This window comes from Euwallacea fornicatus, chromosome 13 (genome assembly GCF_040115645.1).
Source record: "Euwallacea fornicatus isolate EFF26 chromosome 13, ASM4011564v1, whole genome shotgun sequence".
Taxonomy (NCBI): domain Eukaryota; kingdom Metazoa; phylum Arthropoda; class Insecta; order Coleoptera; family Curculionidae; genus Euwallacea; species Euwallacea fornicatus.
Window position 1 is genome coordinate 4,618,785 of NC_089553.1, and position 26,154 is coordinate 4,644,938.

Genomic DNA, 26,154 nt, shown 5'->3' on the forward strand with positions numbered 1-26,154 from the left:
CCCAATTAAATTTTGTATTGCACTTTTAGTATTAATAAAATCTCTTCAGGATGATTTGGACCAAAGCAAGAAGGATTGCGACGAAAAGGTGGAAATTATCAATGTCCTTAAATTAGAGATTTCAAACTTGCAAGGGGAGCAGACGACAGTGAAAGGCCGACTGGAAATAGCAGAAAGCAAATTTCAAGAAGCACAGGAAGAAATTGCGCAGAAGCACAAGATCGCGGAAGGGTTTCAGTTGGAACTTGAAAATGCCAACAAAATTTTGGCAGAGAGGAACAAAGCAATAGAAAATTTACAAGCAGAAAGTCTTAAATTTGAGGACGGTTTACAGAAAGATTGTGATAAATTGAAAATGGATCTGAGCTCGAAGATCGCAGACATTGAAGATTTTAAAGATCAACTTCTTAAATGTGAAACTTTAATTAGGGACTTAGAAACACAGCTGCAAGACTCTGAGAACAAATTTGAATGCAAAAATAAGGAATTGCTCGAGTTTCAGAGCAATTTGGGAGATATAGAATCTAGCCTTAAAAAAAGTTTAGGAGAAGCCAGGGCTGAGTTAGAAAATGAGATAAAAGAGAAGCGGAAGTTAGAGCAAGATTTTAGAGAAAAGATAGAGGCAAAAGATGAAGAATTGCGCAAGCTTCAACTAGTGAATGAAGAAACTTTGAAAACTGTCGATGGTTTAAACAAGAATATTGAAACCTTGAAAGTCTCATTCGAAACCGATTTGAGAGAAGCATCTGAAGGTCATCAGCAAAATTTAGAGGAAATGAAACAAGAAATTGATAAAATGCGGCTTCAAGGCCAGTCCGCAGAGCACGACTTTGCTCTTCAGTGCGAAGAAAAGAGTAAGATAATCGAAGATTTAAATAAAATTTTATCCGAGAGCAACTCCAAAATCCAGCTGCTGGAAAAAGATTTGCAAACTTTAACAACAGCCGAAGAAACTTCTCGCAAAGCGGAGCAGAAGTTGCAAGAAGAGCTCGAGGCTCAAATTGAAAAAAGTAATCATTTAGCTCAGGATTTGCAAGGCAAAACTAACGAAAATAATGCATTACTGGAAGAAATCACCATTCTGAAGTCTAATTTAGAAAGCAGAGACATTGCTTACAACGATTTGCAGTCAGAACTTGCTGAAGTGAAGCAAAAATCCGAAGCAGAGCTCAGCGTTAAAATACACGAGATCAAAAAATCTTCTGAAGATATTGTGGAACATAAGAACTTAATTCACTCTTTGCAAAATGAACTTCAGACCACTAAGCTGGACTTGGAAACTGCCTCCAAGGACTTATTGCAGTACCAGACCAACTTGAGCGACGTGGAAACACAACTTAAAACAGAACGAGACGAATTGCACAATTCTTTGAAGAAGAAGATCACAGAATGTGATCATTTGCGCAAAGAATTAAGTGATGTTACTACGCAGAAGGATTTGTCTCTTATGGAACTTGATAACACATTGAAAGCAACATTGGAGAACTGCGAGAAATTAAAGAGCGATTTGAGGATGGACAAGGAAGTCGCTGAGAAAACGATGGGGGAGCTCGTTGATAATCATAAAAAAGCTTTATCTGACAAAGATGAAATCGTTTCAAGTCAAAATACTGAAATTAAGGCAAACAAAGAGGAAATCCTCAGATTGAACAGTCAGGTCTCCGCGCTAGAGCTTGCGATGGCTAGTGGAGCAATTGACCTGGATAATTTGAAGTCAAATATGTTGAAGAGAGAAGCTCAAGGAAAGATTGATGGCGACACAATCGAAAACCTCAAGGCTGAAGTTGAGCGCCTGAAGGCCACTGAAATTGAACTTGAAAATAGAACAAGAGAAATGGATTTATTAAAGCAGCAACAGCAAACTGACAAGAATTACTTCGAATTGGAGTTAAACTCCAAGATTAGTGAGCTAACTCAGTCGGCGGAAGATGCAAATCTGCAAAAAACTGAAGTTGTTAAGCTCAGAGAAGAACTTGCCATTTCCAATACTCAGTGTGAAAAACTCATGAAAGAAATTGAACAGTCCAAAAAAATTGCGGCAGATTTCGAAACTTTGCTAAGCGGCGAAAGAGAAAAAATCAATACTCAGTTAGAGGATAAAACCAAAGCCGTAGAAACAGCCTTAGAAGAAATATCGAGACTCACCAATCAACTCGGCATTAAATCGCATGAAGTGGAGAGTCTTAGTAAAGAATTAACTGAACTAAGAACTGAACAAGACACTGAAAAACAGCTTTTGCTTGAATCAAAGAAAGAGATTGCCAGAGTGAGAGAAAGCATGCAAGGCAAGCTCGCGGATGAAGATCATTTGCAGCGACAAGTGTTGGAATTAAATTCAGAAATTAGTTCTAAAACATCAGAATTATTTAAAGTGAAAAGCGATTTAACGAAAGTCGTCTCAGAACTGGAAGAAAGGCTGAAGGAGGCCAATAAGAATTTAGCAGAAAAAACAGAACTGCTGCATCTTAAAGAAGATGAAATGATTCTCATAACTGAAAACCAGAAGGTGTTCATAAGGGAGCTGATAGAAGACCACAAGAAAAAGATGTCTGAAGTCAACGATAAAATTAAAAAATCAGAAAGTAGTCTTCAAGAAAAAGTGGATGAAGTTAAACAGCTAAATTTGGATATAGAATTGGTAAAAGGTACTTTAGCCGATAAGAGCAAAGAATCTGATAAGCTGAAGGAGGAGTTGAGTCAGTTGAATGCCGACAAAACCAAAATCTCTTCAGATCTCTCTCAACGTGCCACAACAGTGGAGTCTCTGCAAACCCAAAATCAAGATTACAGAGCCAAGATAGATCAGTTAGAAGACGAAATTCGTCTCCTAACATCGCAAAACCACTCTTTAGGTCAGCAAGTTCAGCAAACTTCAGATACCACTTCAGTCAAATTGGTTGATCTTGAGAAACAAATCAAAGACAACGAAGACATTGTCGAAGCGATGAAATTGGAGAATAAGAAACTGCAAGATTTTAACGAAGGAATCGTTAGTGAATATGAAGAAAAAATTAAGACCGTCGAATATTCGGAAACTTTGCTGCGCAATATGGTGGCCGAATTGCAAAATGATTTGAGCCGGACACCGGCGTTGAAAACGAGCATCGAAAATCTGCAAAGAGAGATCTCTCAGAAGGATATTACGTTGGCGAGTAAAGAGGGAGAAATTGGAAAGCTGAAAAGTCAATTAGAAAAGGTAAGTGGCCCAGTTGAAGCGTAAATTTTGAGGTAAAAAGATAGTTTTTGTGGTATCATTAAACACCTTAATTTTCTTCCCAATTTTTCGTTAAATTTCGGCGATAAAATTTTGCAACGCCGCCTATGGCATACTTAGTCTCCAAAAATCACAGTTTTTCCACATTTTGGTACAAAGTTTTTGGGGAGATACCACACTAGGAACTTATTTATGGTCTCATACAGAATAAATTTAAAAAAAAATGAAAATTACACCACAAGAAGCAATTGTACGTAATAAAATTCATCGAAAATATTATTTATGCGTTGTACAGTACTTCGACTTACCGGTCTATCGGGATGTCTGACGTTGAATTCTGCCGCAGCTTCTGCTGCCGAGCGCACGTTGTCGCCGACAAGGCGAACAATTCCCGTTCCGTTTTTTCTTTTACACTTAAACTTTACATACTCATCACGATTAATAATAATTTAATTTGTATTAAGCACAAACAAGTTCTGATGTCGGTGTTGATGTTTGTTGCGTTTGTTTGACAGTTGAACGCTTCACATGTTCTCCATAGCCGCCTATGAATTATCGAAGATAAATAACTGCCGAGGATGCATTTTTAATTCTTTTACAAAATCGTTTCTACCCAAAATTTTTCGATAAAACTCTGCACAGGCCCGTTTTGAGGGGTGGCCGATCCAGTGGCGGGCACAGATTTTTTCTAAAAAAATCGCTAATATGATTTATTAAAATTTCGCTCCTAGAAGCTGTCGTAGTGGGCCTTGAATTTGATATCGACCAGTCCGTTTTTGCTGAAAACTTGCAGTTTATCGAGCCCTATAATTGAAAAAGAAAATCCGGGCTTCGTCGCACCATCAATGAACTTTTTACAGACTGACCCCAAGACAAATGGGTCACACTGTATATTTAATTAATACTTGTAAAATGTTTAAAAAGGGCGCGTTCAAATATTTTTGGAATTCACCACAAACTATATTTCAGATTCAATCTCCTGTCGCCAACGGCGCTGGCGATGATAATGCGGTGAGTCAGCATTGTTTAATAAACTAAAATAGCATATTTAGTGCCTTAGACTAGCCTAATAAAACCCATAGAGCAGCTGAATAAATCCTTGCATGGCAGCATGCTTTTAGACCGTTTTTGCACGTATTTCTTTTCGAATTAGGCAAAATCTAATGTCCCTACTGATTACAAGCAGCTCCTCGAAGATAAAATCTTCGCCCAGAAACAGGTGGATTTCTTAAATTCAATTATTGTGGACATGCAAAGGAAAAACGACGAGCAGAAGGCCCGAATTGAAATCCTGGAAATGGGGTACAGCCCTGCGGCCACTGAAGAGTTACGACAGTAAGGACGTTTTTTTTTTTTTTAAGTTTGAGTGATTTATTTAAATTCTTAGGCTCGGGTTTAAATCAGACTTTCAACGCCAAGTAGCCCCTAGGATATATTGTGATATTTGTGAACATTTTGATCTCCATGAGACAGAGGACTGTCCAACGCAGGGGTCCGAAGAGCCAGTTAGTAATTATCAACTAGGAAAAGAGAAAAAAGAGAAGCCACCACCGAGGCCTTATTGTGAGATTTGTGGAGGTAATAACCCATTAGTATTAAAGACTGCTATAGGAAAGAAATTCAATATGAATTGTTATCAGTATTTCGAGGCCTGCTCCCTAATTTTAAAACTTTTCCTTTTCGTTGTTTAGGTTTTGAGATATTGGCTCCAGCCTCATTTTTTCAAAATACAGACCTAACCTTTTGGTTGAATTTCGGAAGTAGCTTCCCAAATCAATGATCTAACATACATTGAGAAATATACGTGAGAAAGTTTAATATGGCTCGAACAAAAACCAACGAAGTACATCGAGAGGCTAACGGTTGAAATAGGCAAAGTCAATCCGGCCGGCGTCTCTACTTCTATGTTTAGATTAGTGTGGATATGGCTGCCTTTGAGACTATTGAGATTTAAAAAAATATCCGCAAAAAATAGGGATATAAATTTAAATGGAAAAAAAACGAAAACACAACTGCTCGTTAAAATCGGAATTCCTTACATGCTTTACCTACACCGGTTTAATTTTTTTTCCGATATTGTCGTAAAGTATAAATAAATCGTTTCATTCCGTTTATCAAACGCATCTCGTTGATTTTTGCCCCAGGCATATTAAACTTTATGCAGTTCCTGTTCCATTTGGACATTTCCTATGTTCAGATTTGAATTGGTAATACCTGTATATTTGCAGAGAAATCCAATTTTTTAAAAACATACTGGGTTCCCATTAAAAAAATCCTAAATTTGTGTTATAACGCCACACAATTCAGTTGAAAGTGTTCAGAAAATAACATTTCTAGCCTCATACCAAGACAATAAAGTTACGAGCAATCGGCAGTCGCCTAGTCATATTAATTTTCAATTTAATCCTGTAGCTTAGAGCCAAAATGACTATTTTGTTAGCTGATCAAAAGGATATCTAATTGAACCATTAACTCGTAGCCAACTTAGGAGTTTGTTTTAAAATGTAACTTCACCTGGCCTTTTTGCAGAATTTGGACATGATACAGCGGATTGCACAGACGATCAGGAATTTTAACTTATTTTATTACTCTCTGTATTGTATATAAATACTATGTATACATGGTATCCCGCGAAATAATGAATAACATGGAAATCTTGGAAACGGCAAGAGATACAAAGCTGGTTAAATAACTATTAACAATATGCTACCTATTTCAAAAGTAAGAAAATATCAGCGGTTTTTAGAGATTTTTGAAAAAACACGAAATTTTTATAACCATTTTTCATCTTCTCTCCAACTTATTTGAAAATATATTTCCAAAATAATTAAACTTATCATGGTCGTGTTTTCTGTTCAATAATGTGACATTAGATATAAAATCTGACGTTTCGTATTCCTGCAAGCATCATCAACTTTATTTTTTCAAATATTATATCCTTACGAATTTACATTTCGTGCGATATAACACCTAACGGTTTTATTGCTTCTTTAGTTAGATTCTGATACGTTTATTGATTTGGATTGTTGCAGAGCTGTTTATAACTGTATTCTTATAAATCCATTATTCGGCATTAGGCCTGATTGTAATTCACCCGATTCAATATCTCTTAGCTTCCCAGATCTCTATACTTTTTATTCTCGCGTTGGATCACATAAAGTATAATTTTAAAATAGTAGCATAATTTTCAGGAAATTGTAATTCATATAGGTACCACTAAGAAACTTGTAGTAAATTATTGTTATTGACCTCGAGTTGAAAAAGTTTGTTGTCATTTGTTATTCTAAAATAAAACTTTATTTTCCTAAATGTATTTTTTGAAAATCATCATAAAAACAAACATTTAACGTTAATATCCAGGCTTAATCTAATCCTTCCTTCTTTTCTTTAATGGCTTCCTGCAAAAAGAATATTAAATATACATTTTATGGCCTAAATTGAAAGGGTCGCCTCCTGAGCAAATATATCGCAAAATTCTTTAAATCCATATACATGTTTCTCATTTGAATGACCTATGGAATTAATAAATTTTTTTCCCTCTATGAAATCGTACGCATTGGTTGACATTTTTACGAATAATTGAAAACGGTTATAAATAGTAAATAGACCCAAGAGATACAATTGTTGCTAAATTAAACAGGAAATTCAATCTCTGTAATAAACGGTTATAGATTTAGAGCAAAAAAAGTTTGATATGGAAAAATAGGGTTTAATTTCAGGAAAACAAGCCAGTAGATTTTAAAAATAATTAGCGAACTCTATATCTACATATGTAGATTTTAATTAACTATAAATTGTCCAGATTTAAACTTAATATCTCAAAAACTGCAGGAGCTAAGAGGGAAAAAGAAAAATTGAAATTGGTTTGTCAATAATTTACTTTTTAACAGTGTAGACAAGATTTCAATGCATTTATAAAGTATTTAGCAAATTGCATCTGAATTTTTTGACAAAAATTTGCAGAGGGGCTAGCCCCACAGGCCAAATAAAAGCAATTAAAATATACCTTGAATCTCTCTTCAAATAATGATAATTCTGAGATTAAATCAGTAATTGCATGCATAAGTGCATCCTGAGGAGAGTAGTCTGAGGTGGTTTGTATTCGCAGGACAAATTTATGTTCCAAAGGATGAGGTACTTTATACCCAGCAAATAACACATTAGGGTCTTTTAATAATTGGCTGAAACATTAAAGGTGATTTTATACATAGTGCATCACTTTATAAAAAATTTCCCAAAATTATCTGGCCAAAAATAATACTAATTTGTTATGTAATTAATGAAGCAATTCGGTTAAATTTCTGTGTGCATGGTGTTCATGGAATTGAGGAGCACAGGCAAAATGAGAATGGACAAATGAAATCTTGTTGAGTCCAATGCAAGTGAAATTTTATGTTGCACAGATAATTTTATTAATTTTATTAATTTTTGATATACAGATCATTTTTGAAAAGTTCCTTGTAGATATGGCGCCCTATCTTGGCTATTGTGGAAGAAAACATTTTAAGATATGAAGAGTAAAAAAATATTTACAGTTTTAGGTTCTAATTTTGGCAACAAAAAACTTCTGACAATTGAGAGATACATAGTCAGTGATACATAATAAAGTTGCTTGAGGTTGTTAAAGTAAGCCTGTCTTTTGAAAAACAAGTTATGAATCATTATCATGTAGGTTTTAAGAAATTATGTGTCTACAAAATTTTATGCAATGTCTGAAAAAGAGGAGCTGTAATATAAAATTAAAAAATATTTGGAACTGTAGTATGTTGTATTTCTGTGCAAACGAATTTCTTCAATATGGTTTATACAGTTTAGAAAACACTCTGTATAAGAAACTACTATTATTTTTCATTGAAGATGATTATCTATGGCCTTCTAATTTCAGGACTCCTTGTATATGGGTCTATTTGAATGGTTTTCAATGTCTTTAATGCTCACTTTCTAATCATGTTTCCTAAAGTGTGATCTTCTTTATTGATGGTAAAAATAGCAGCATTTGGAACTTTAGTGTCCTGCTCCCGAATTATTCTGTAATAGATTCGTTTAGTCTGTGACTACTTTACCACCTGGGATGCAATTATACTTTTTCTCTCCTTCATACAGAAGGAATGATTCAAAAGTTGGTGGGGCATTCATAACTTTGCTGTTTCCTTAAACACGTTGTATTTTAATTAAGTGTTGATTTTTTCAAAAAGGATTATTAAATATGGACAGAAGAGGTAAAAACTGTGAACAGGAATCAATTTTGTAAGAATATAATTTATTTTTATTCAGTAGCCACCATAACCTCACAATTACAAAACGCTCTAGCGGTGAGTTTAGAAACCTTAAGAACGTTTTCTTTTGTTTATGTGGTTTTAGTTATGGTAAACATTGATCATATTAGAGTAGATTTGGTCGGCCATTTTGTAGTATCGGGCGGACGCTAAAGTTCGCCCCAACACGAACAGAAAACGTTCAGTGGTGCTACCTCTAGCTATGATTCTACAGTAAAATGAACGTGTGAGAGTGAGATGACATTTTTGTCGATATTGATAGGTTAGAAAATGTCATTCATTGAACAAAAATTCTTACATGTACTTTAAAATTGTGATGTAATCTAATCACAAAGTGACAGTAAAAGCAAAACTGACACTGACGGTCACTGACAGTGACAATTGCTACGTTGTCCAAAAAGATTTTTTTTAGTTTCTCAGTCAGAAATCTGAATCTGAATAATTGAAAGTATTTCGGAAGAAATATTCATCAGAACGTGGAAACGATCACTGTAGAAATGAATAAATTATGAGATAACTTAATTTCCAGTCGTCTTCATTTCGAGGGGTGCAGTCTTTCATATACAAACACAAGTTTAAACCCAGTTACATCTAGAGCCTGCTATGTAAATAAAGGCCGTGTGTTTAAACAAAAATCGATTTCGCACTTTCCGAGCCGGCCCTTTAGGTCGCTTGTCGTCGCAGTTTAATCAAAATTGTTTTGCGGTATCAGCGCTTAGCCTACGAGTTTCGTTTCAGTCTGAAAATGGCGGAAGCTACAGGTGTGTCAAGTGTGAACCCCAATGCTGAAGTCGTTAGGGGACAAATCTTCGAAGTGGGTCCACGGTATACAAATTTATCATATATCGGCGAAGGAGCTTATGGGATGGTGGTGTAAGTTACTTGTTTAATTTAATTTTATTTGAAAACTGTTTGAAAAAAGGGATGTTGCCCTTCCGGAAAGCTATTTGCAGTTACTACCCAATATTTAGTTGCCTCTTTCCAGTGCTATTTATTATTCAGTATACTGCATCAGAAGTAGCACTGCGACTAAACCCATTATTAGATGTTGTTCTGAGCGCTTTCCCTGATATATTGCTATATCAAGGTAATTTCGAGGGTAACCCTCAGGATTAGAAATGAACAATTCTAAAAATTTGTTTGAATTTTTGCGTAAATTTGCAAATTTATGTCAATATTCAATTCAAAAACTATTTTAGAATTTGTGCAGGCTTCTTCAGGTATTCATGTTTTCACTTGAATAACTCGATCTCAAAACTGTGAGGTTTATCAAAAAATGTTTGGTTTAAAAGTTGTGGCATACAATATTAACCTACTGTTGAGATAGGTTTAACACATACAAGATGTGCCAAAAACATGTTTTAATTTAAAGTAAGTTTTGTTTTCGTTCTACAAAATTAGCCGATAATATTGTCCCATATCTGAATTATAAGGTGAATTCTAGAAATCATGTATTCAAATATCAACCATCAAGACATTTTGTATAACTTAAATGTCAAAACCTAAACTATTTCTCTCGGAAAATACAACTTTTAGATCGATTGTGATTAGTGGAAAGTATTCTGAAATGTTTTTAAAAAATTTGATCTCCATGTATTGGGATCTTCATACTGATTTCGATACAAAGTTCTAGCTGTGAACATTTTCAAATTTTCCTGTATATCTCGGAAACGGTAAATTTTAGGCATAAGATACTTTACGTAAACCGCCCTTAAAATGTAACGATAAAACCAAAACTGATAAAAAATATTAGGGAATTGCGTTTAAAATAATGAAGTTGCTAGGTACGTCTGGTATAACCGGATGGGTTGCCATTTAGAAAATATTTTACTGGAATTCAAAATGTTTAATTCTAGTGTCAAACCGAATTTCAGGGGACTATGATAGTGAAAAGTCAAAAAGTTTCTACTAGGTGAGTTGAGCGGTGTACCCTGTATAAGATTGTTTGTCAATTTGAGAAACCTATAATCCTTTAAAAAAAGGATCAAAGAACGCCAAAGTTAATATCAAAATGCTAAATGCCATTCCAAATTTCATCTTAATTACTATTTCATTACTTACTTGTGAGGCACCCCCATTTCTAAAAATACATAATAAACTTCTTATTTATGTTAAATCACAAATCTATTTCTTTCTCACCTTGTACCCCCATTGTATATGGAGACCATCTGATAGTGTTCCTTTTCGCTCAGAAGAATCCCCCCTTGTAAAGCTATAGCTAACATACATATATCTTATTGTACTTCTCCCCACGTTAAACTACGACTTAACGTAGTGGTTTAACGTTCGAGAGAGCGGGCGGAGCCCCTTTTACTATTTAGCTTTAAGGGAGGAACGCATACACTACAACACTGAACACTACAACTTCCACTTTCACCACAAAGGGAGAAGAAAGGTTTTTGCCGGCACCCGCTTTTACTCACTAAATGAGAGTTACACGACACCTATTGTCACTCACTAAATGTCACCTACATTAGTTACGTACGCATTTCACTATTCTTTGGTACAAAAGAGCACCCGATTATGCCGGTTATTTCATTCTGCATAACAAATTCTTTGTTCGTTGCTATGCCAGTACTCGATTGAATCATCTAAGAAATGATATCCGTACGAAAACATACAAAAAAATTTACAGCCTTTTTTGCAAGCGTATCGCTCACCGGTCTAAAAACGGTAACTATACGCGGCATGAAATAATACACAGTGTCTCCAATATGGGGATAATTTTGGACAACTAGATGTTCACTTTGGGGATCCCTTAAACGGTGGTAGATGCAGATTTGGATAAATGGGATAAAAGTTTAGCGTTTGAAGGTGTGGTTTAATGAATTTCTTAAAATTTTTTAGTTTTCAGTCAGTACTCGCGTCTTCACATTTTTGTAGCCAGCAGTATTTGGGACGCTAACTTGAGAATATGAGTGCCGGTTAACTTTGGTATTGGATACGTGTTAATATCCGGGACGAATTTTCTAGTTGAACAATTTCAGCAAATGCTGCAAATTTGTCGCGTTGTAAATTATTCATTATTATTATTGATTGTTCTTGTTTTATTTTCGATAAATTTTTTCAACTTATTTCATTAAATAAACAGTAAAAAGGCTCTTTTAAAACCCCGTAGTGATCCTCCAATTATTCAGAGGACTGCGGGCTCGCAAAAAATGTAATACAATTTCTTCTCCCCTTCCCGTTTTTTTCTCGAGACATATTGATGTACATCTTTTAAATAACGAGGAACTTTTTAAGAATAAGGAGTTTTATGGGAAATGTGTTTAGACATACACACGCTTGTTGTTATGGTTATTAGCCAGTTCACGAACTATTTCTATTGCTGAACGGCCGCAACACCCTCCAGGATTTTAATTCAAGCGATTTTTTGAGTAAAATCTCATCCATAAGCATGATAGAGAATTTATTCGCTGTACAAATTAACACTACCACATTCCTTTCCCTAAAATAAAAGTTACATTAAAACAATAAAGTCACGAATCAAGGGTTAACCACGAAATAAAAATAATTCCACACCACATAAGGAAATAGGGAAGTATATCGCAGCGAAATCCCTATGGCCCTTAAAAGAACCGACCTATGTGTAATAATATAAACTCTCAGATAAACCCATCCTTTTCTTAAGACGTAAAGAACCCAGGAATTGCCGGCTGGCTAGGCTCTTAGGAGACAGTCTGTTTCTATTATTATATAGAGTTATCCATCAGAAATTTAACCCTCCCTTGGTCTTAAAAAATATAGGGTTTTCGGAATATTTTCAAAATACTTCAAGACAGTTTCCAAGAGGACGAATTAGCATATAAAATTCAAGCCCCAGACTTCACGCTTATGTTCGACACAGCAACCCTCACGAAGGTTTTAAATGGCACAGGGGTCACGTGCCACCTCAAAATCGGGGTCTTTCAAAACTACATATGTACATGCAATGGTGTAATGCGATTCAAAATTCGTCGATCGGTTTTTGAAAAAAACAGCGAGAAATTTGGTAAAGAATTCAATTCAAATTCAATTAAGTAGTACGTAAACAATGTAAAAACGTTTTTGTTCATAGGAAATTTGTTTGTTTTCGAATTTCTGGTTGGTTTGTGAAAAACTGTGGACACGAAATCGGACAGAAATCAATTTCCTGTTAAAAACGAGTACTACTTAACTGAATTTGTATTGCATTTTTCAGTAAGTTTATAGCTGTTTTTCTCAAAAACAAATCGATACACTCTCAATCGCTTTAGATCGTTGAATGCAGTTTTGAAAGGCTTAGAATTTGAAGTATCACACGACCTTTCGCGCTACTCACAATTTGCGAGGGGTTCCTGTGACGCACCCAAACCCGAACTTTGGGGGTCGAATTTCGTTTGATAAATCGCTTCCCCCAAAAGCATTTCTTAAGGTATTTTGGGAAAGTTTCGAAATGTTCTTATTTTTCAAGTTTAAGGGTCAAGTTTTCATCGGATGGCCCTGTATACACAATACTATTTCGCGTCAAGTAGCGTTGCTTTATTAAAAAATTTTGCTGGATTTTTCTATTCGATTTTGCACATCAGAGATTCGAATTATGAAGCGAATTGATCCTGATCATACTACGCTAATTAGCGTTTACGACTACGATCGACATTTAAGCCATTAAGCACTTAATGATATGTAAAAGCGAGAAAACTAGAGGCGAACGTGAGTGCGTTATGCGCTACTACCGATCCATCGCCGCACGCAGTATTTGACGAAGCGAATGCTTAAGCTGCCTTAAGGCTTATTACTTCCGGTCCACTGCTGTGCGCAGTGTTTGATACTTCCTAGCACAAGCTTAGAGCACCTCAGAGCGGGGCACCACTGCCGAGTTTTCCCTGAACATCGTACGCCATCGTCGCTCGTAGATTTTCCCCAAGACTAAACCTTCCCGCCAACTAAACCGAGGAATAAACCATCACATCGACAATCGATGTAGTTCGTGCTTGAAAAAACTATTAAAAAAAAAATTGATGGATTTTGGAAATCCAATTCCATTGAGATCCCTTATTTATTAACCACCCTAAAGGCCGCTAATGCGGAGTTTAGGCTCACACCCCATGTAGCTACTTTAGGAAGGGCGAAGCTAACGCTGAAATATTCATGCTTTGAGCATTTCACACACCTGTTACTCTCGCGCATCAGTAATTCCTGAGATAATTCCTTCGGGGAAATTAATACTGTGTAGTATGATTTTCATACAAGTAATTAATTCGTTTTTCCAGATACGTTCAAATTGGAAATCATTTTCTGGAAGAGGAGAAATGTGTCGCAATGCGGTTTGGTGCAGGATAAATTTCGTACCGAGTTTGAAGCTAAAGGGCACGGGGATCTCAAATTGAAATGGCAAAATTGATGTTGGAAATGGTCGGCCATTCGTTGCGGAACAAGAAAAAACTTTTTGATTGGTTTTCGCATTTTTCCTAAAACAACAAACAACTAATGACTATCGATAAATATTAGTCACCACGCCCCTCACGTGGGTTATTTATTAAATTATGTTATATCTGCCATGCCCACATCTGTTAAAATGATATCTTTACACACGCTTCCACTTGTGTCTTGTGGGTATAAACTGTGCAATTTTCAAATTGGCGGTTAAAAAAATATTTACTAATTAAAACTCTTGCGGCAATTATTTTTTAATTAACTTATTGAAATTACAAATATAATTAGTTCTATTTGCCCACTTACTTTACAATTAACAGGTCTGCTTCCGTAGTAAGTTGTTATTTATAATTTGTAATTCAGTGCGCGTTTAAGTACGGGTTGCTGCAAATTTGTCTCAATAAACGATGAAAAAATCTAACCAGTAAAATGTTGGCAAAAGTTGAGTTTTCACAATACAGGGTGTCAACGCTTAAAATCCATTTCAATTTACCCAAAACGAATATTTTTAAACCTTCAGAACTTCGTGCTCCTTGATTTAGTTTCAATGAAAATGATATAATTTAAGGCATTTGTATGCGGAAAAGTGAATTTAATAATAATTTTTCGTTTATTTCGCATCTTATTGGTGATTGCACGTCTAAAAATAACGCAGTAACCGTGCGGTGGTAGGGAGTTCCAGCAGTTACTAAATTAACATTCGTCACAAATATTAATTCGAAATCTTCGTTTTTCCAATTAATTTACGAGAAATAAATTTTTTAAATTAAACAAATGTTAAAGTTTAAAATAAAAAAGTACATTGTAAAAATAAGACAACCGCAAATAATTTATTATTCAGGTTTTTTCATCATTCACTGCGAGAAGTCTGCACGTGAAGTTCGTGCCATGACCATATTAACACCGTGTATTTCTTATTCAGCCCCATTTTGGTCAGTCGATCCCTGAGATTGGCGCATTAATTTTAAATAGAGTTTGAAGTTACAAACTATAGAAAATTAGATTTAACGGTACATTTTAAAGTGATTATGGACGGTTTTGATTGGCAATTTTACGTCTATTCCCGGATCTAACACCGCTTGAATCTCCAAGTGCTGTTAAATGCATTTTATTACGTTTTCCAATTTTCCGCCATTCCGTCTGATTTTTGCGCTAAAATTTGTGCACAGTCCAGGAAGTAAGCGTCGATCATGACGTCACAGTAATTTTTCGTCATTTCACTCGACAACATTACCCGAAATTGACACACTTTAAAATATGCAAATATTAAAAAAAAAAAATACGAGAAATTGAGTAATCTAAAAGGGGCTTTACTTACAGTGAATCGATGCATTATCTGCTGCAATTTCTATTTTGCTTTCAGATCGGCTACCGATACAATCACCAACACAAAGATGGCCATAAAAAAAATTTCGCCCTTTGAGCACCAGACCTACTGTCAACGGACCTTGCGGGAGATAAAAATTCTCACCAGGTTTAAACATGAAAACGTAAGTATCGGTGGTCCTAGTCTCATACAATGAAGAGAACAAACAACTTCAGAACGAAACGACAATTAAAAAATTAAAAAAAAATGAAAATATGAAAAATAAAAATACAATTATCGAAAATTTTAAAAATACACAAAAATTATTGAATCATCTGAAAAATATTTCAAAAATTTATGTGTGTTTTGAAAGTTATGTAGGTATTTAGTTACAAAAGCTTTCGAGGTTTCTTTGCCAAGAAACTGCTCGAATAACGTCTCTTGGTATTCTAATCTTAAGCACAGTTTTTCCTGTTCCGTCTTATTTGGACACCCATTTCGGTGTTTTCTTATTTGGTCTCAGTAAAGAAGGTCTTCGAAAACCCGGCACTATTTCTTGAAATTACGTTCAATCGTATTCTCAGGAAGTAGAAAAGAAAGCTAGCTCAGGACAGTTTAAGTTGACTCAAGGTAGCTCAAGTTGGCTCGGCTCATATCTAGGTCTACTTCGTGTCAAGAGACCCCGCAGACTACTTAGGTACAAAACGGACAATATGCATCATTGGTCTAAAATTTTGGTGAACATGGGTTACTATACTAGTATGGGCACTGCTAGTCGGACTTAGCCTATCAGAATTCTGATGCCACTTACGCTCCTCGTCGGTTTCTCAGTTTTTTGCAAAATGCAGGAGTGACATTTGAGGTCCCGAAATACCCATTTATGCGCAGTAGTTATAAGATTTGCCATTTTCGGTTTCTTGTTCCATGCCAATTTTCGGCAAATCGGTCCCCATTTTCCAAATAATATACCGAGTGTATTTAAAAAAACTTGCCACCTAAGGTTTGTAGAAGTGTAAATTAAAGATAAAAATGCTGAGACGCGTCGCATTCTTGGAATTGAGGAGGAAAACAAAGAATGAAATAGTTTTCGCCCCCGATGGACGATATCATAGGTGTGGCACAGGATCGGTTTTTAAAATGGGGATAATGGGTCAAGTGACGCATCATTTTAATAGTGTTGAAATTCTCTAAGCAATTATGTTGAAATTTTTGTGTTTTTCATTCAAAATTTCCCATAGCTCTTAATTTTTTGTGAGACGATCGCAATGCTTTCCTTTATTCTCCATGCAATAATATTGTCTTCAAGCACTCGACGTATTTTCGAAACATCTGTTGTCTGATTTGATTAAATGTAATAAATTCCCATCGAACATTAGGTGCCCATTCTTCTTCGTTCTTTTTATAATTTTACGGAATTACCAGTTTTTTAAAATTAAATAAAAAAAAAAAATTTAACACAGTTATTTAGACAATTTAAAGACCTTTAAAATGATGTATCACTTGACTTATGTTGTAAATGGGTTACCAACCCTCCGATATTGTCGATCGGGGATCATTTTTTTAATTGTTAGTTTCCCCCCCTTCATTTTAAGGCCGATGCGTTCCAGCATTTTTAACCATAGTTTGCACTTTGAGGACTCGAGGGTGGCCAGCTTTTAAAGTACATCCGATATAGATGTACATTATTTACGCAGATACATTCTTCCATTCTAAGGTTTATGCCAAGCAAATTTTTTCAGATTATTGATATTAGAGATATCTTGAGAGCGCCCACGATAGATCAGATGAGAGACGTATATATTGTGCAGTGTCTGATGGAAACTGATCTTTACAAACTGCTTAAAACACAGGTAAGTTTCAACATGTTTAAAAATTTTCAAGGGCGTTTTAAGTCTTTAACATTGATTTAATTGGGATCTAACCGTCCGATATTTTTCCACAAGAAACTAATTAAATTCATAGGTACGTAACTGAAGACAACTGTTATGATTTATGTAAATTGTGATTTTTTAAATAAATCTTTAATTTAACATGATTTATGCGTTAGACGATTGTTTATTTTCTAAGGGAGCTCTTGGTTACATCAATGGTTCATTTCACGTTCCATAATCATACGCACATACCGTAAAACTTTGCTTCTGGCGAAGTTTTGAAATTTTTTTGATTAGCCTCGTTTGTTTATTTCAGAGACTGAGTAACGACCACATTTGTTACTTCCTGTACCAGATACTTCGAGGGCTGAAATATATCCACTCTGCCAATGTACTTCACAGGGATTTGAAACCCAGCAATTTGCTGCTTAATACTACATGTGATCTCAAAGTAAATATACTTAATTGTCTGTTTAATAAGATGTCGAGTCAGCCATTCTACAAAACGTCGCATTTTCAATTACTTGTGAGCAATTTGCTGAAATTGGACTTTTTCATATCTTAAAGCCCTAAAACATAATTATGTAGTAACAGTGCTATATCTTATGGTAGTTTTGTTTAGTAGCTAGTACATCCAAAAGTCTTTTATGCACAGCAATATTTATTATTGGTTCTACTTGTATCAAAATCTATCTAAAATTCAGCTACTTGCTTTAGGACAGAATCTACAAAACTTTATCACTCAGAACAGCGATATTTTTTCCCAATTGCTGATTTTCCTTCGTAGATCTGCGACTTTGGGCTAGCAAGAGTAGCAGATCCCGATCACGATCACACAGGGTTTCTCACGGAATATGTAGCGACGAGATGGTACCGAGCTCCTGAAATTATGCTTAATTCCAAGGTATTGTTTACTTAAAAAAATTACTTTGCTTTGGTTGCAGATAACTGATGAATCATTTGTTTAAACTTTGATATTTCGCCTTTTTGTCACGTAATGGATTTAACGTTTTACTAACACTTGAATTTGTTTATCTAGGGCTACACAAAGTCAATTGACATTTGGTCAGTGGGCTGTATACTAGCAGAAATGCTAGCGAACAGGCCAATTTTTCCAGGGAAACATTACCTCGATCAGCTCAACCACATACTAGGAGTATTGGGATCCCCGTCTCAGGACGATCTCAATTGCATAATTAATGAAAAGGTACGTTTTACGGGATACCTGCGTGCGACCTGCTTGAAATAATGGTACATTGTTTAACGGGCAGCGAAAATAGTATCTTCTGTCATTGAGAGAACAGTTTACCAAATGAGAAGAAGCCGAGTTGGGTAATGCACGCGAATTGCAGAAAATGACTTTGGATTAGTAAAACTGTAAGCTTTTCCTATGACCATGAATGCAAAGGCATTCGCACATGCTGCGCTTCGACAATCTAGTCTGATATACACAATATTGACAAAACCGTGCAATATCCAATCCTATTCCTACTAGGTCCTTGACGCTTATTCAACAAAGATAAGTTATAAAACATTCGGCGCTTTTAAATTTTTATTCAACGTCTTATCTGGCTCCATTTAGTGCCATTAAGTTTAAATATTTCCAACAATGCTCTTATGAATTACGGGTTGCATTAACACACCAAATTTTTATCTTCAAACGAAGAAAATTAACTTTATCATCCCATATATACATACTCTTCGCTCCTGAACCTCAAAAATGAGGATCTCGGTAACGCCAGATGGATATTTGGAATTTTTACGAATCTATTTTACGGGTTATAACAATAACATTTGCTTCAACTGCTTGAATAACCTTTGATTCTAACAAGATGGTGATCTGACACGTAACGTTAGGAGCGAGGAGGAGTATTTGTCTAAAATATTTTCCGTTAGTCATTTCAATTAATGGAGACATAGGCTGACTGGCACACTCATCAGATCTTTCCGCTGTTTGATCGTTGTTTATGGGGAACAATGAAACGTCTTATTTATGAATATGCACCCGCCAATACTAATGAGCTGTGAAGGAAGAATATTAGAATATTAAGGGTCAAAATTAGAAAAAGGGATGTTTTAAGATTAATGAAAAATTTAAGAAAAGGCATAAAGCTGTGTGTGTACTTCAGTCATCGGTTTTTTGTTTTTTCGGAATATCACTGACTGTATCTTTTATAATTACCGAGATCAAAGTTAAGGTCCAGAAACAAATATCCTGTAGATATGGCATATGACACCTTTACTTAGAGATGACAACGATATGTTCGGTTTGGGTAGAGCATGACGAAAGTTCGCTTTTTTTGTATGGTTGTAGAAAAAAATATATCTTCAATGTAATGTCTCTCAAACAAGTACGTTTTTTCTTGTGTGCAGGCGAGGAGTTACTTACAATCGTTACCGTATAAACCTAAAGTTCCTTGGTCCAAACTTTATCCGCACGCAGACCCGAGGGCACTCGACTTGCTGGATAAAATGTTGACCTTTAACCCACACAGAAGGATAGTAGTAGAAGATGCCCTTGCTCATCCTTACTTAGAACAGTATTATGAACCATCCGACGAGGTATGTTTACTTTTAACCTTTCACTTCTTAATGGCCGTTAATTGCTATCACAGTTCACGTGCAAAAGTGCACCATTAAAACTTTTTATCAGTTTAGAAATTAATTCTAGTGTGCGAGCAGAGGAAGTAAACTCTAAAGTTGTTGGAAAAGATTAGAGGACATTCTTTTTTTAGAATTTCTGCATCAATTCGTGGATGAAAAGTAAATAAATATATAAATAAAATAATAAAATGAATAAGAAATATTCAAGTTGAATGGGTATATCCAGATGGAATATATTCGATTGGATAGGCTTTCCTAATTTTTAGACAGGGTGTCTCGAAAACGTCGTTGAGCTACCCACTAAGAAGTCATGCGTGTCTTTTTTCTGACTAATATTGTAACTTTCAGTTTAAATTTTATAGTCTTTAAAAAGCTACTCAACTTAAAAATCATTTCAATCATACATAAATCGAAAGTGCAGGGCAACGCACTACATTGGTAGCTCGCACTGAACGAACATAAAGCCACATATAAATGTTCAAATAAATAAATAACTAAATAAAATTAAAAAACCATGCATTGAAGTGTGCACTGTAATGTATGTGGTAACCGAGTTGAATTCCCAGCCGGTAGCAGAACAGCCCTTCAGATTCGATACGGAATTGGACGATCTGCCAAAAGATCAACTGAAGCAGCTTATTTTCGAGGAGACATTGCTCTACAAACAGAGGCAACACAATGATGAACAGACAGCGACGAAGCGTCAGCAGGAGCCACAAGCCATGAATATGTCATAGTCATTCGAGATAAGTGTATAAAAGGTAATTTCCAGAAGCAAGTTGAAAATATCGATAACCACCGACATTTTCGACGCTATACCTATTTAACATAATTTATTTATTATACTCTTATGTACTTTAATAAGAATGTTGAAACTACTTTTTGGGTGGCGGCAATGATAGCTTGTGTGGTCGTTTTTACGCGTTTTTCGATTCCTAGTAATTAATTTAGGTAGGCATATCTTTTGTATTACATGCAATCTTTCCAATTGAATGTGCATTGTCGTGTTTGGGTTAGTCGCGGGAGGTTAGGAGGTTGTGAACAATGTCTTTCAGTTGTTCACAATTATATTTTAATTTGCTCATGTAAGTTGGGAAACTATTTCGAGATATACCGGGTGGGTTTTTAAATATTTTCCTCGGAAAGAAATGGGTCGAATTAGCTTAAAGTTAGTTCTTGTGCCGCACATTTGAGAGTTACCTATGGTCTTGTCACATATTTAATAAGTAATGACGGATTCGCGTGTTTCGCAACGTCTGCGACCACCGCAATAGCGTGGCCGAACAAGGGTATCCGTGTCAGCTTGACGCGCTACAGATGCCATAATAAAATAATCGACACACGGGGCACCGTATTTGTCAACAACTGTCAAAGAAAGGGCTCTGCAATATCGAGTCCTCACTCGAATCGAAATTTGAAGAAGAAACGGCCATTTTGTCGTACTTGGTGCGCATAGAACGAATCGTCAGTGTCATTTATGTCAAGCGTCGCTTTCCGGCTCCAAATTTAATTGAAAAATGTTCGGGCAAACATAGCGTTAACTCTTCGTCCAAATTGTCAAACATTTTATGTGTAATTTATCTTACATTAATTATTCTGTGGCCCCGCTTCTATCCGCTTTATCTATCCATTAATAGCCCTCATTATAGCGCTAGTGGGAACACCTCGGAAACACCAGGTATGTAGCCTGTATATATCGAAAAAGTATAGCGAAGCCGGATTCTCCAGTACCTGCACAACGCTTTGGTGAATGCTCGCAATACGCAGTTTAAAGGCGCGTTTTGGAAGCTAAATGAATTTCAAAAACGTCCTTTTCGCCGGATGACTTTAAGAAAGCCATTTGTTGTGTCTTCAGGTCGCTGTGACCACATGGCCGTGAAGTCATGGAGGACAAGTCACGTGACTTGCATTCCATGATTATCCACGAGCTTACCAAACGGCATAAGGTGGCATCCGCTGCCCAAACGAATTACCCCAATGATTAGCGGGGACTAAAGCCGCTAATGAGGGCGATGCAAAACGTTGATAACTGAGCGAATTAACTTTCATATAAACAATTTAATGTTAGAATTACTCGCTTTTTCGCATTTTGCCTACGGAAATAAATTTTTCGAGTTTTTCGCCTGTCCCCTGTGGGGCAATCAACGTAAGACAGTACTGGAGTTTTTTTAGGTCACTCATATGTCAAATGTGGGAGCTTCCACTGCACCTAATTGGTAGAGGGGAAAAATTTGCATTCCATGATAAGTCGAGCTTTATGATAAATTGGTATACGAACACTTTAAACCGGTTTTCATGTTTGTGTTTTGACCATCGCTTGATTTTTTTTTCAACGGTTTCATGTCGATTCTCAAACTGTTGCACTATTGTCATACGCTAATTTCTGCCTATATCTGTCTGCAGTTTGCAAAGTAGAAAATAAACGAAAATCAATCCGTCAATTAATAAGGAAAGACGCCTACGTGAGATATTCTTTTAACGAGTTAAAAATTAATATGAAACAAAATTGGAAAATTATCAAAAAAAGGCGTAACACTTGAGAATTGGGTTTACACATTTTGATTCAAATACTTTTATTGTATACATATCCCTGTATCATTCGAAATAAGTTTTCATATCGAGGGCTGAAGTCCGGCACTTTGTACGTCCCAAATAAAAATTCTACAAGAAAACAAATAAACTGATCGAGGAAGTAACTGATGAGAAAAAAAGTGAAGTGGGTAGAAGAATTAGCGAAGTAGGAAAATACCATGAAACTTTTAATTTATTAAAAACGATTCGATCTTATTTGAACTTTATGTAAAAAGGTAAATTTAATGATCATTCTATGAACAGATGTACACGCTGATGGTACCTACGTTCAGTTTTTTTTACAATCCATTTACTTGCTTTTCAGGCGTAAAAAAATTCTTTCTGTACATCGTGTGCGTGATAATAGCTGTAATTAAGTAAAAAAGTTGAGAAACACCAAAATCTCTTTTGGTAAATTTGCGAGCTTCGAGGTACCGGGCTTTAGCTCTTGATGTAGCGTTTCAACGCGTATTTTTTAATTTTAATATTTGATTTGATAAGCAAAAGTATTCCCAATTGGTAGTACATAAGGGTGAGTTCTAAAGTTAGTATTCTTTGTTAAATATTCCGTACGTATCATTTTTTTGGAACTTAGTTACTCCTAAAGATATTTAAAATTTTTAGTACCTGTGTTACCTTAAGCAAAATCGGCTTGCAGAGCAAACAAATCGTTTACTATTTTAGTGTATATTTGTATCTATTTTATTACTTGTTATTTGTATTATATTTTGTTACTTGATCAGGTAATGAGAACATCTAATTAGGTAAGTGATAGTCTCGTTTCTTGCGTAGCTTTATTACAACAATTCGGCTAAATAATCGCCATGAGAAAATCTATTTTTGAAGTATACGTTTCGTAAGGATTCTTAATTGTGGTTGTGTCAAATACGCACAGGCTTTCTACGTCTCCACGATTTACTACTGGAGATAACCAGCTATACAGAGTGATCCGCTCTCCGCGATTGTGAGTTTATGAAAAAAAGATGCTTCAAAACTGGCATCGTTTATTAAAATTTTCTAGATTTCGAACGCACATTTAAATATTTGATTTTTGACGAGTCAAAAAATCAATTTTTTTTTATTTCTTCAAGGTAGTGCGAAATTGTGTAAATACTCGAATAAAAAATAGATGACTGACCGTAAGAGATTGGTGTACGACTTCCTGTCCACGTTCTCGGCATCTCAAGAGCCGCAACAGGGAGCGAAGTGGTCCTAGGGGTGGACGAACCGTTTGCCGAGTCGGGTGAAATCCCTAAACAATCAGACGCAATTTCCACAAGTTCAATCTCACCTAGACAGCAAATATCTTTCAGGTAAATCGTAAAGAGCCTTAAACAATAAAGATGAGCATTCGTAAGACAGGCGAGTCTCCCGTGGCTTTCGATCGTAGTCTGGAATAAGCAAATGCGTTGACTATATGAGTTAATATATGCGTATTATTGGCTGCCGAATGGCAATAAAGTATTAAGGCACTTGGAAATTAATATAGCAGTTCTGCCCCGGATTTGCTAGTAGAAAACACCGTTTTTTCGCATTGAAATGTAATAAACAGTCTGATTTTTGTTCGCTTTATATTCTTGTCAGGCGAATCATAAATAAAAAACACATACTGGGCGTCCCATTTGAAATAGTGGCATTGGCGTTGCTTCCTGACGTAAGCGGCAACGTTGTGGGGGATATGGTAGAACTCGGACGTGCAAATTTTTAATATCTCGTTGGATGCGACCTGCTGACCTAATATCTATATATATATATATATACATATTTATATATAATATCAATCGCAGATCACTCTGTATACATTATAGTTTACAAATTTTCTATTATAAAATCCTACAGAGTGTTGCTTATTGCTTTTTGGTGTCGTCACGAATTATCAGACATTCGCTTGAAAGCGTAATTTCGATGTAGGAAGTCATTTAAGAAAAGTTAATTTGGAAGCTGGCGTGAAACAATAAATTCAGTCAATTGTTTGCAGGTTGTGTAGTGAGAATTCACATTAAGCCAACATGAAAATGTTCCCAGGTTTTCAGAAAAGCTTAAGCAACAGGAAAATTAGATTAAATGTCTGTAAGTGCGACTTCGTTAATTCCAATCAACGCAAATGTCGAGTCACCAATAGAGGAAGTAAACGACCACTCGAAAAATTGATGAAAATCGAAGTCTTGATATTACTCCATATTATCCATCTTAAAAATTCGCTGTGTCTGTAAATATCTAATCTAACGTTTATTCAATAAAGTTGCTCATCATGTCCCCTAATTAATATATATAAATTGCATGCAAAAGGATCAACGTGTCTAGCACTACATGGTACTATTCAAGAAATCCTCAAGAGTGTGGTTGTGACGTGGCTGCAGCAGCTATTGCGCCCGCCATAGATTAAACATTTTTTAAATTCAGACGATGTGCTACCACCATGTCTGGACACGTCATTGTGAGTCCCATGGAGAGATATCCCCTTTCAAGATGATTCAAATAATAGTGTTTGTCAGTGTTTGTATTGATTCCCCCTTTTTTCCCGAAATAATTGCCTATTCATGTAATCTACTTACATCTCGGTGTTATTACTTCTCAATGTGAATATTATGATGTATATATATACATATATATATATGTGCGTGTGTGTGTGTGTATGTATATATACATATATATATATATATACATATATATATATGTATATATATATATATATACAATCATTTTCCTTTAAAGCTAGAAAGTAACCAGTAGCCGTATCCTTAAAAAAAATGAGATGTATGTTTCATTATTTGTCGATTCATTCGGAAGAAAAGCAAGAAGTAACAAGAAACCAATTAGTCTCGCCCTTCATTAACTGTTGTGATGGTTCACAGTAGTTCTCACGTAGTTAAAAGCTGTCTACCAGTGAATCGACTGAAAGACGTACAATATTGTGATCAAATTCTTTATAAACAAATATTTTTGTAAGCAAAAATATCAATGCAATACACATCCTTAAGGTATGATATCTGTATGATGCGGTAGAAGGACGTGAGACTCAGTTATCCGGAATGTTAGTGATTCAGTGAGCACTGTACTTTCCATGAGTTTCCACGGATGACTGGGGATGTATCAGAATAATTTGTTAACGAAAGGCCTAAATTTTGTTGTAAATGTTGTTACATATACTGTTACATTTCAATTATAGTAGTTCTCAAATTGTAATTCTTATTACGTGTACCTATAATACATTTATCTATCTAATGAGTTTCTTATTTCATTTCTATGTCTAATTTTCATTTGTTCTTTTAACGCCCCCTGTAGCAGAAAGGCAACATATTCGGTTCCGTCCCCACGGCCCATTTGGTTCATGGGAAGGACACACACTTGGTCACAGCCATGACTGAAAAGAAATGAGTAACACTAGTGATCCACGTGTTTCCAACTTAGAATTGTTAGTGTGATGCCATATTTTCTCTAGGAATGGAAGGGCAGGGCTCGTGAGGGACGCGCACTGGGCGACAAGGGGTCGGCGTGCTAGAAAAAATTATCCCTAGAGGGAAGCGTACTGCAGATCAGCAGACGAGGTGTTTAAAGTTGTTGAAATGATCAAAATACGATAGAAGAATACTCGATGATTTCATAGCTGCTGACCCGTCTGCCACCAATTGTGGAGGCGAAAGCAAAAGAAGTCCCGGGGTAAGTCACCAACTTCGACATTTTGATGCCCAATTTCCCCCCACGTTCCATCTCTTCGGGAATAATTTGATTCGCAATTTAACACGTGACTGGATCAACTTATACCTTTTGCCTTCCTCTGTATATCTGGCTTAGTCACTGTTCGTTTCCTGCTCATAGACAGGTTGGTACACAGTATGACGCAAATGTGTGGAAAAAACTCGTTATACCTAACGGCATGTGACAAAAATCCTAGACCACGTCTATTTTAACTTTTAA

The 26,154-nt window shown here is 35.7% G+C and overlaps 4 protein-coding genes across 14 annotated transcripts in view; 2 read left to right on the forward strand and 2 right to left on the reverse strand.

The window, feature by feature from the left end:
* The window catches only part of CLIP-190 (Cytoplasmic linker protein 190), a 35,862-nt gene extending 29,339 nt beyond the window's left edge, over positions 1-6,523 (forward strand). For 10 of the 11 annotated variants that reach the window (XM_066289172.1, XM_066289173.1, XM_066289175.1 and 7 more), the window contains 5 exons: positions 30-3,196; positions 4,184-4,225; positions 4,368-4,549; positions 4,602-4,792; positions 5,744-6,523. In XM_066289172.1, the coding sequence (XP_066145269.1) occupies positions 30-3,196; positions 4,184-4,225; positions 4,368-4,549; positions 4,602-4,792; positions 5,744-5,790 (3,629 nt within the window). In that variant the 3' untranslated portion in view covers positions 5,791-6,523. The remainder of the gene's footprint in view (positions 1-29; positions 3,197-4,183; positions 4,226-4,367; positions 4,550-4,601; positions 4,793-5,743) is intronic. The other variant, XM_066289174.1, reaches the window with a different exon arrangement.
* Positions 1-10,734, reverse strand: part of LOC136342915 (ribosome biogenesis protein BRX1 homolog) — a 60,029-nt gene extending 49,295 nt beyond the window's left edge. The window contains exons 1-2 of the mRNA XM_066289193.1: positions 10,630-10,734; positions 10,552-10,570 (exon numbers count right to left, since the gene is read on the reverse strand). Of these exons, the coding sequence (XP_066145290.1) occupies positions 10,552-10,570; positions 10,630-10,719 (109 nt within the window). The 5' untranslated portion in view covers positions 10,720-10,734. The remainder of the gene's footprint in view (positions 1-10,551; positions 10,571-10,629) is intronic.
* Positions 5,782-8,735, reverse strand: Rpb11 (DNA-directed RNA polymerase II subunit RPB11). Its single transcript, XM_066289197.1, has 4 exons — positions 8,298-8,735; positions 8,153-8,242; positions 7,221-7,395; positions 5,782-6,612 (listed from the first exon to the last, which is right to left on the reverse strand). Exons 1-4 carry the CDS (start codon positions 8,348-8,350, stop codon positions 6,577-6,579), a joined length of 354 nt encoding a protein of 117 aa, XP_066145294.1. The 5' UTR covers positions 8,351-8,735; the 3' UTR covers positions 5,782-6,576.
* Positions 8,861-25,464, forward strand: rl (Mitogen-activated protein kinase rl). Its single transcript, XM_066289188.1, has 8 exons — positions 8,861-9,363; positions 15,248-15,374; positions 16,930-17,040; positions 17,378-17,512; positions 17,849-17,965; positions 18,101-18,268; positions 19,435-19,623; positions 20,232-25,464. The coding sequence occupies exons 1-8, from the start codon at positions 9,236-9,238 to the stop codon at positions 20,400-20,402; spliced, it is 1,146 nt and encodes a 381-aa protein (XP_066145285.1). The 5' UTR covers positions 8,861-9,235; the 3' UTR covers positions 20,403-25,464.
* The last annotated feature ends 690 nt before the right edge of the window (positions 25,465-26,154 follow it).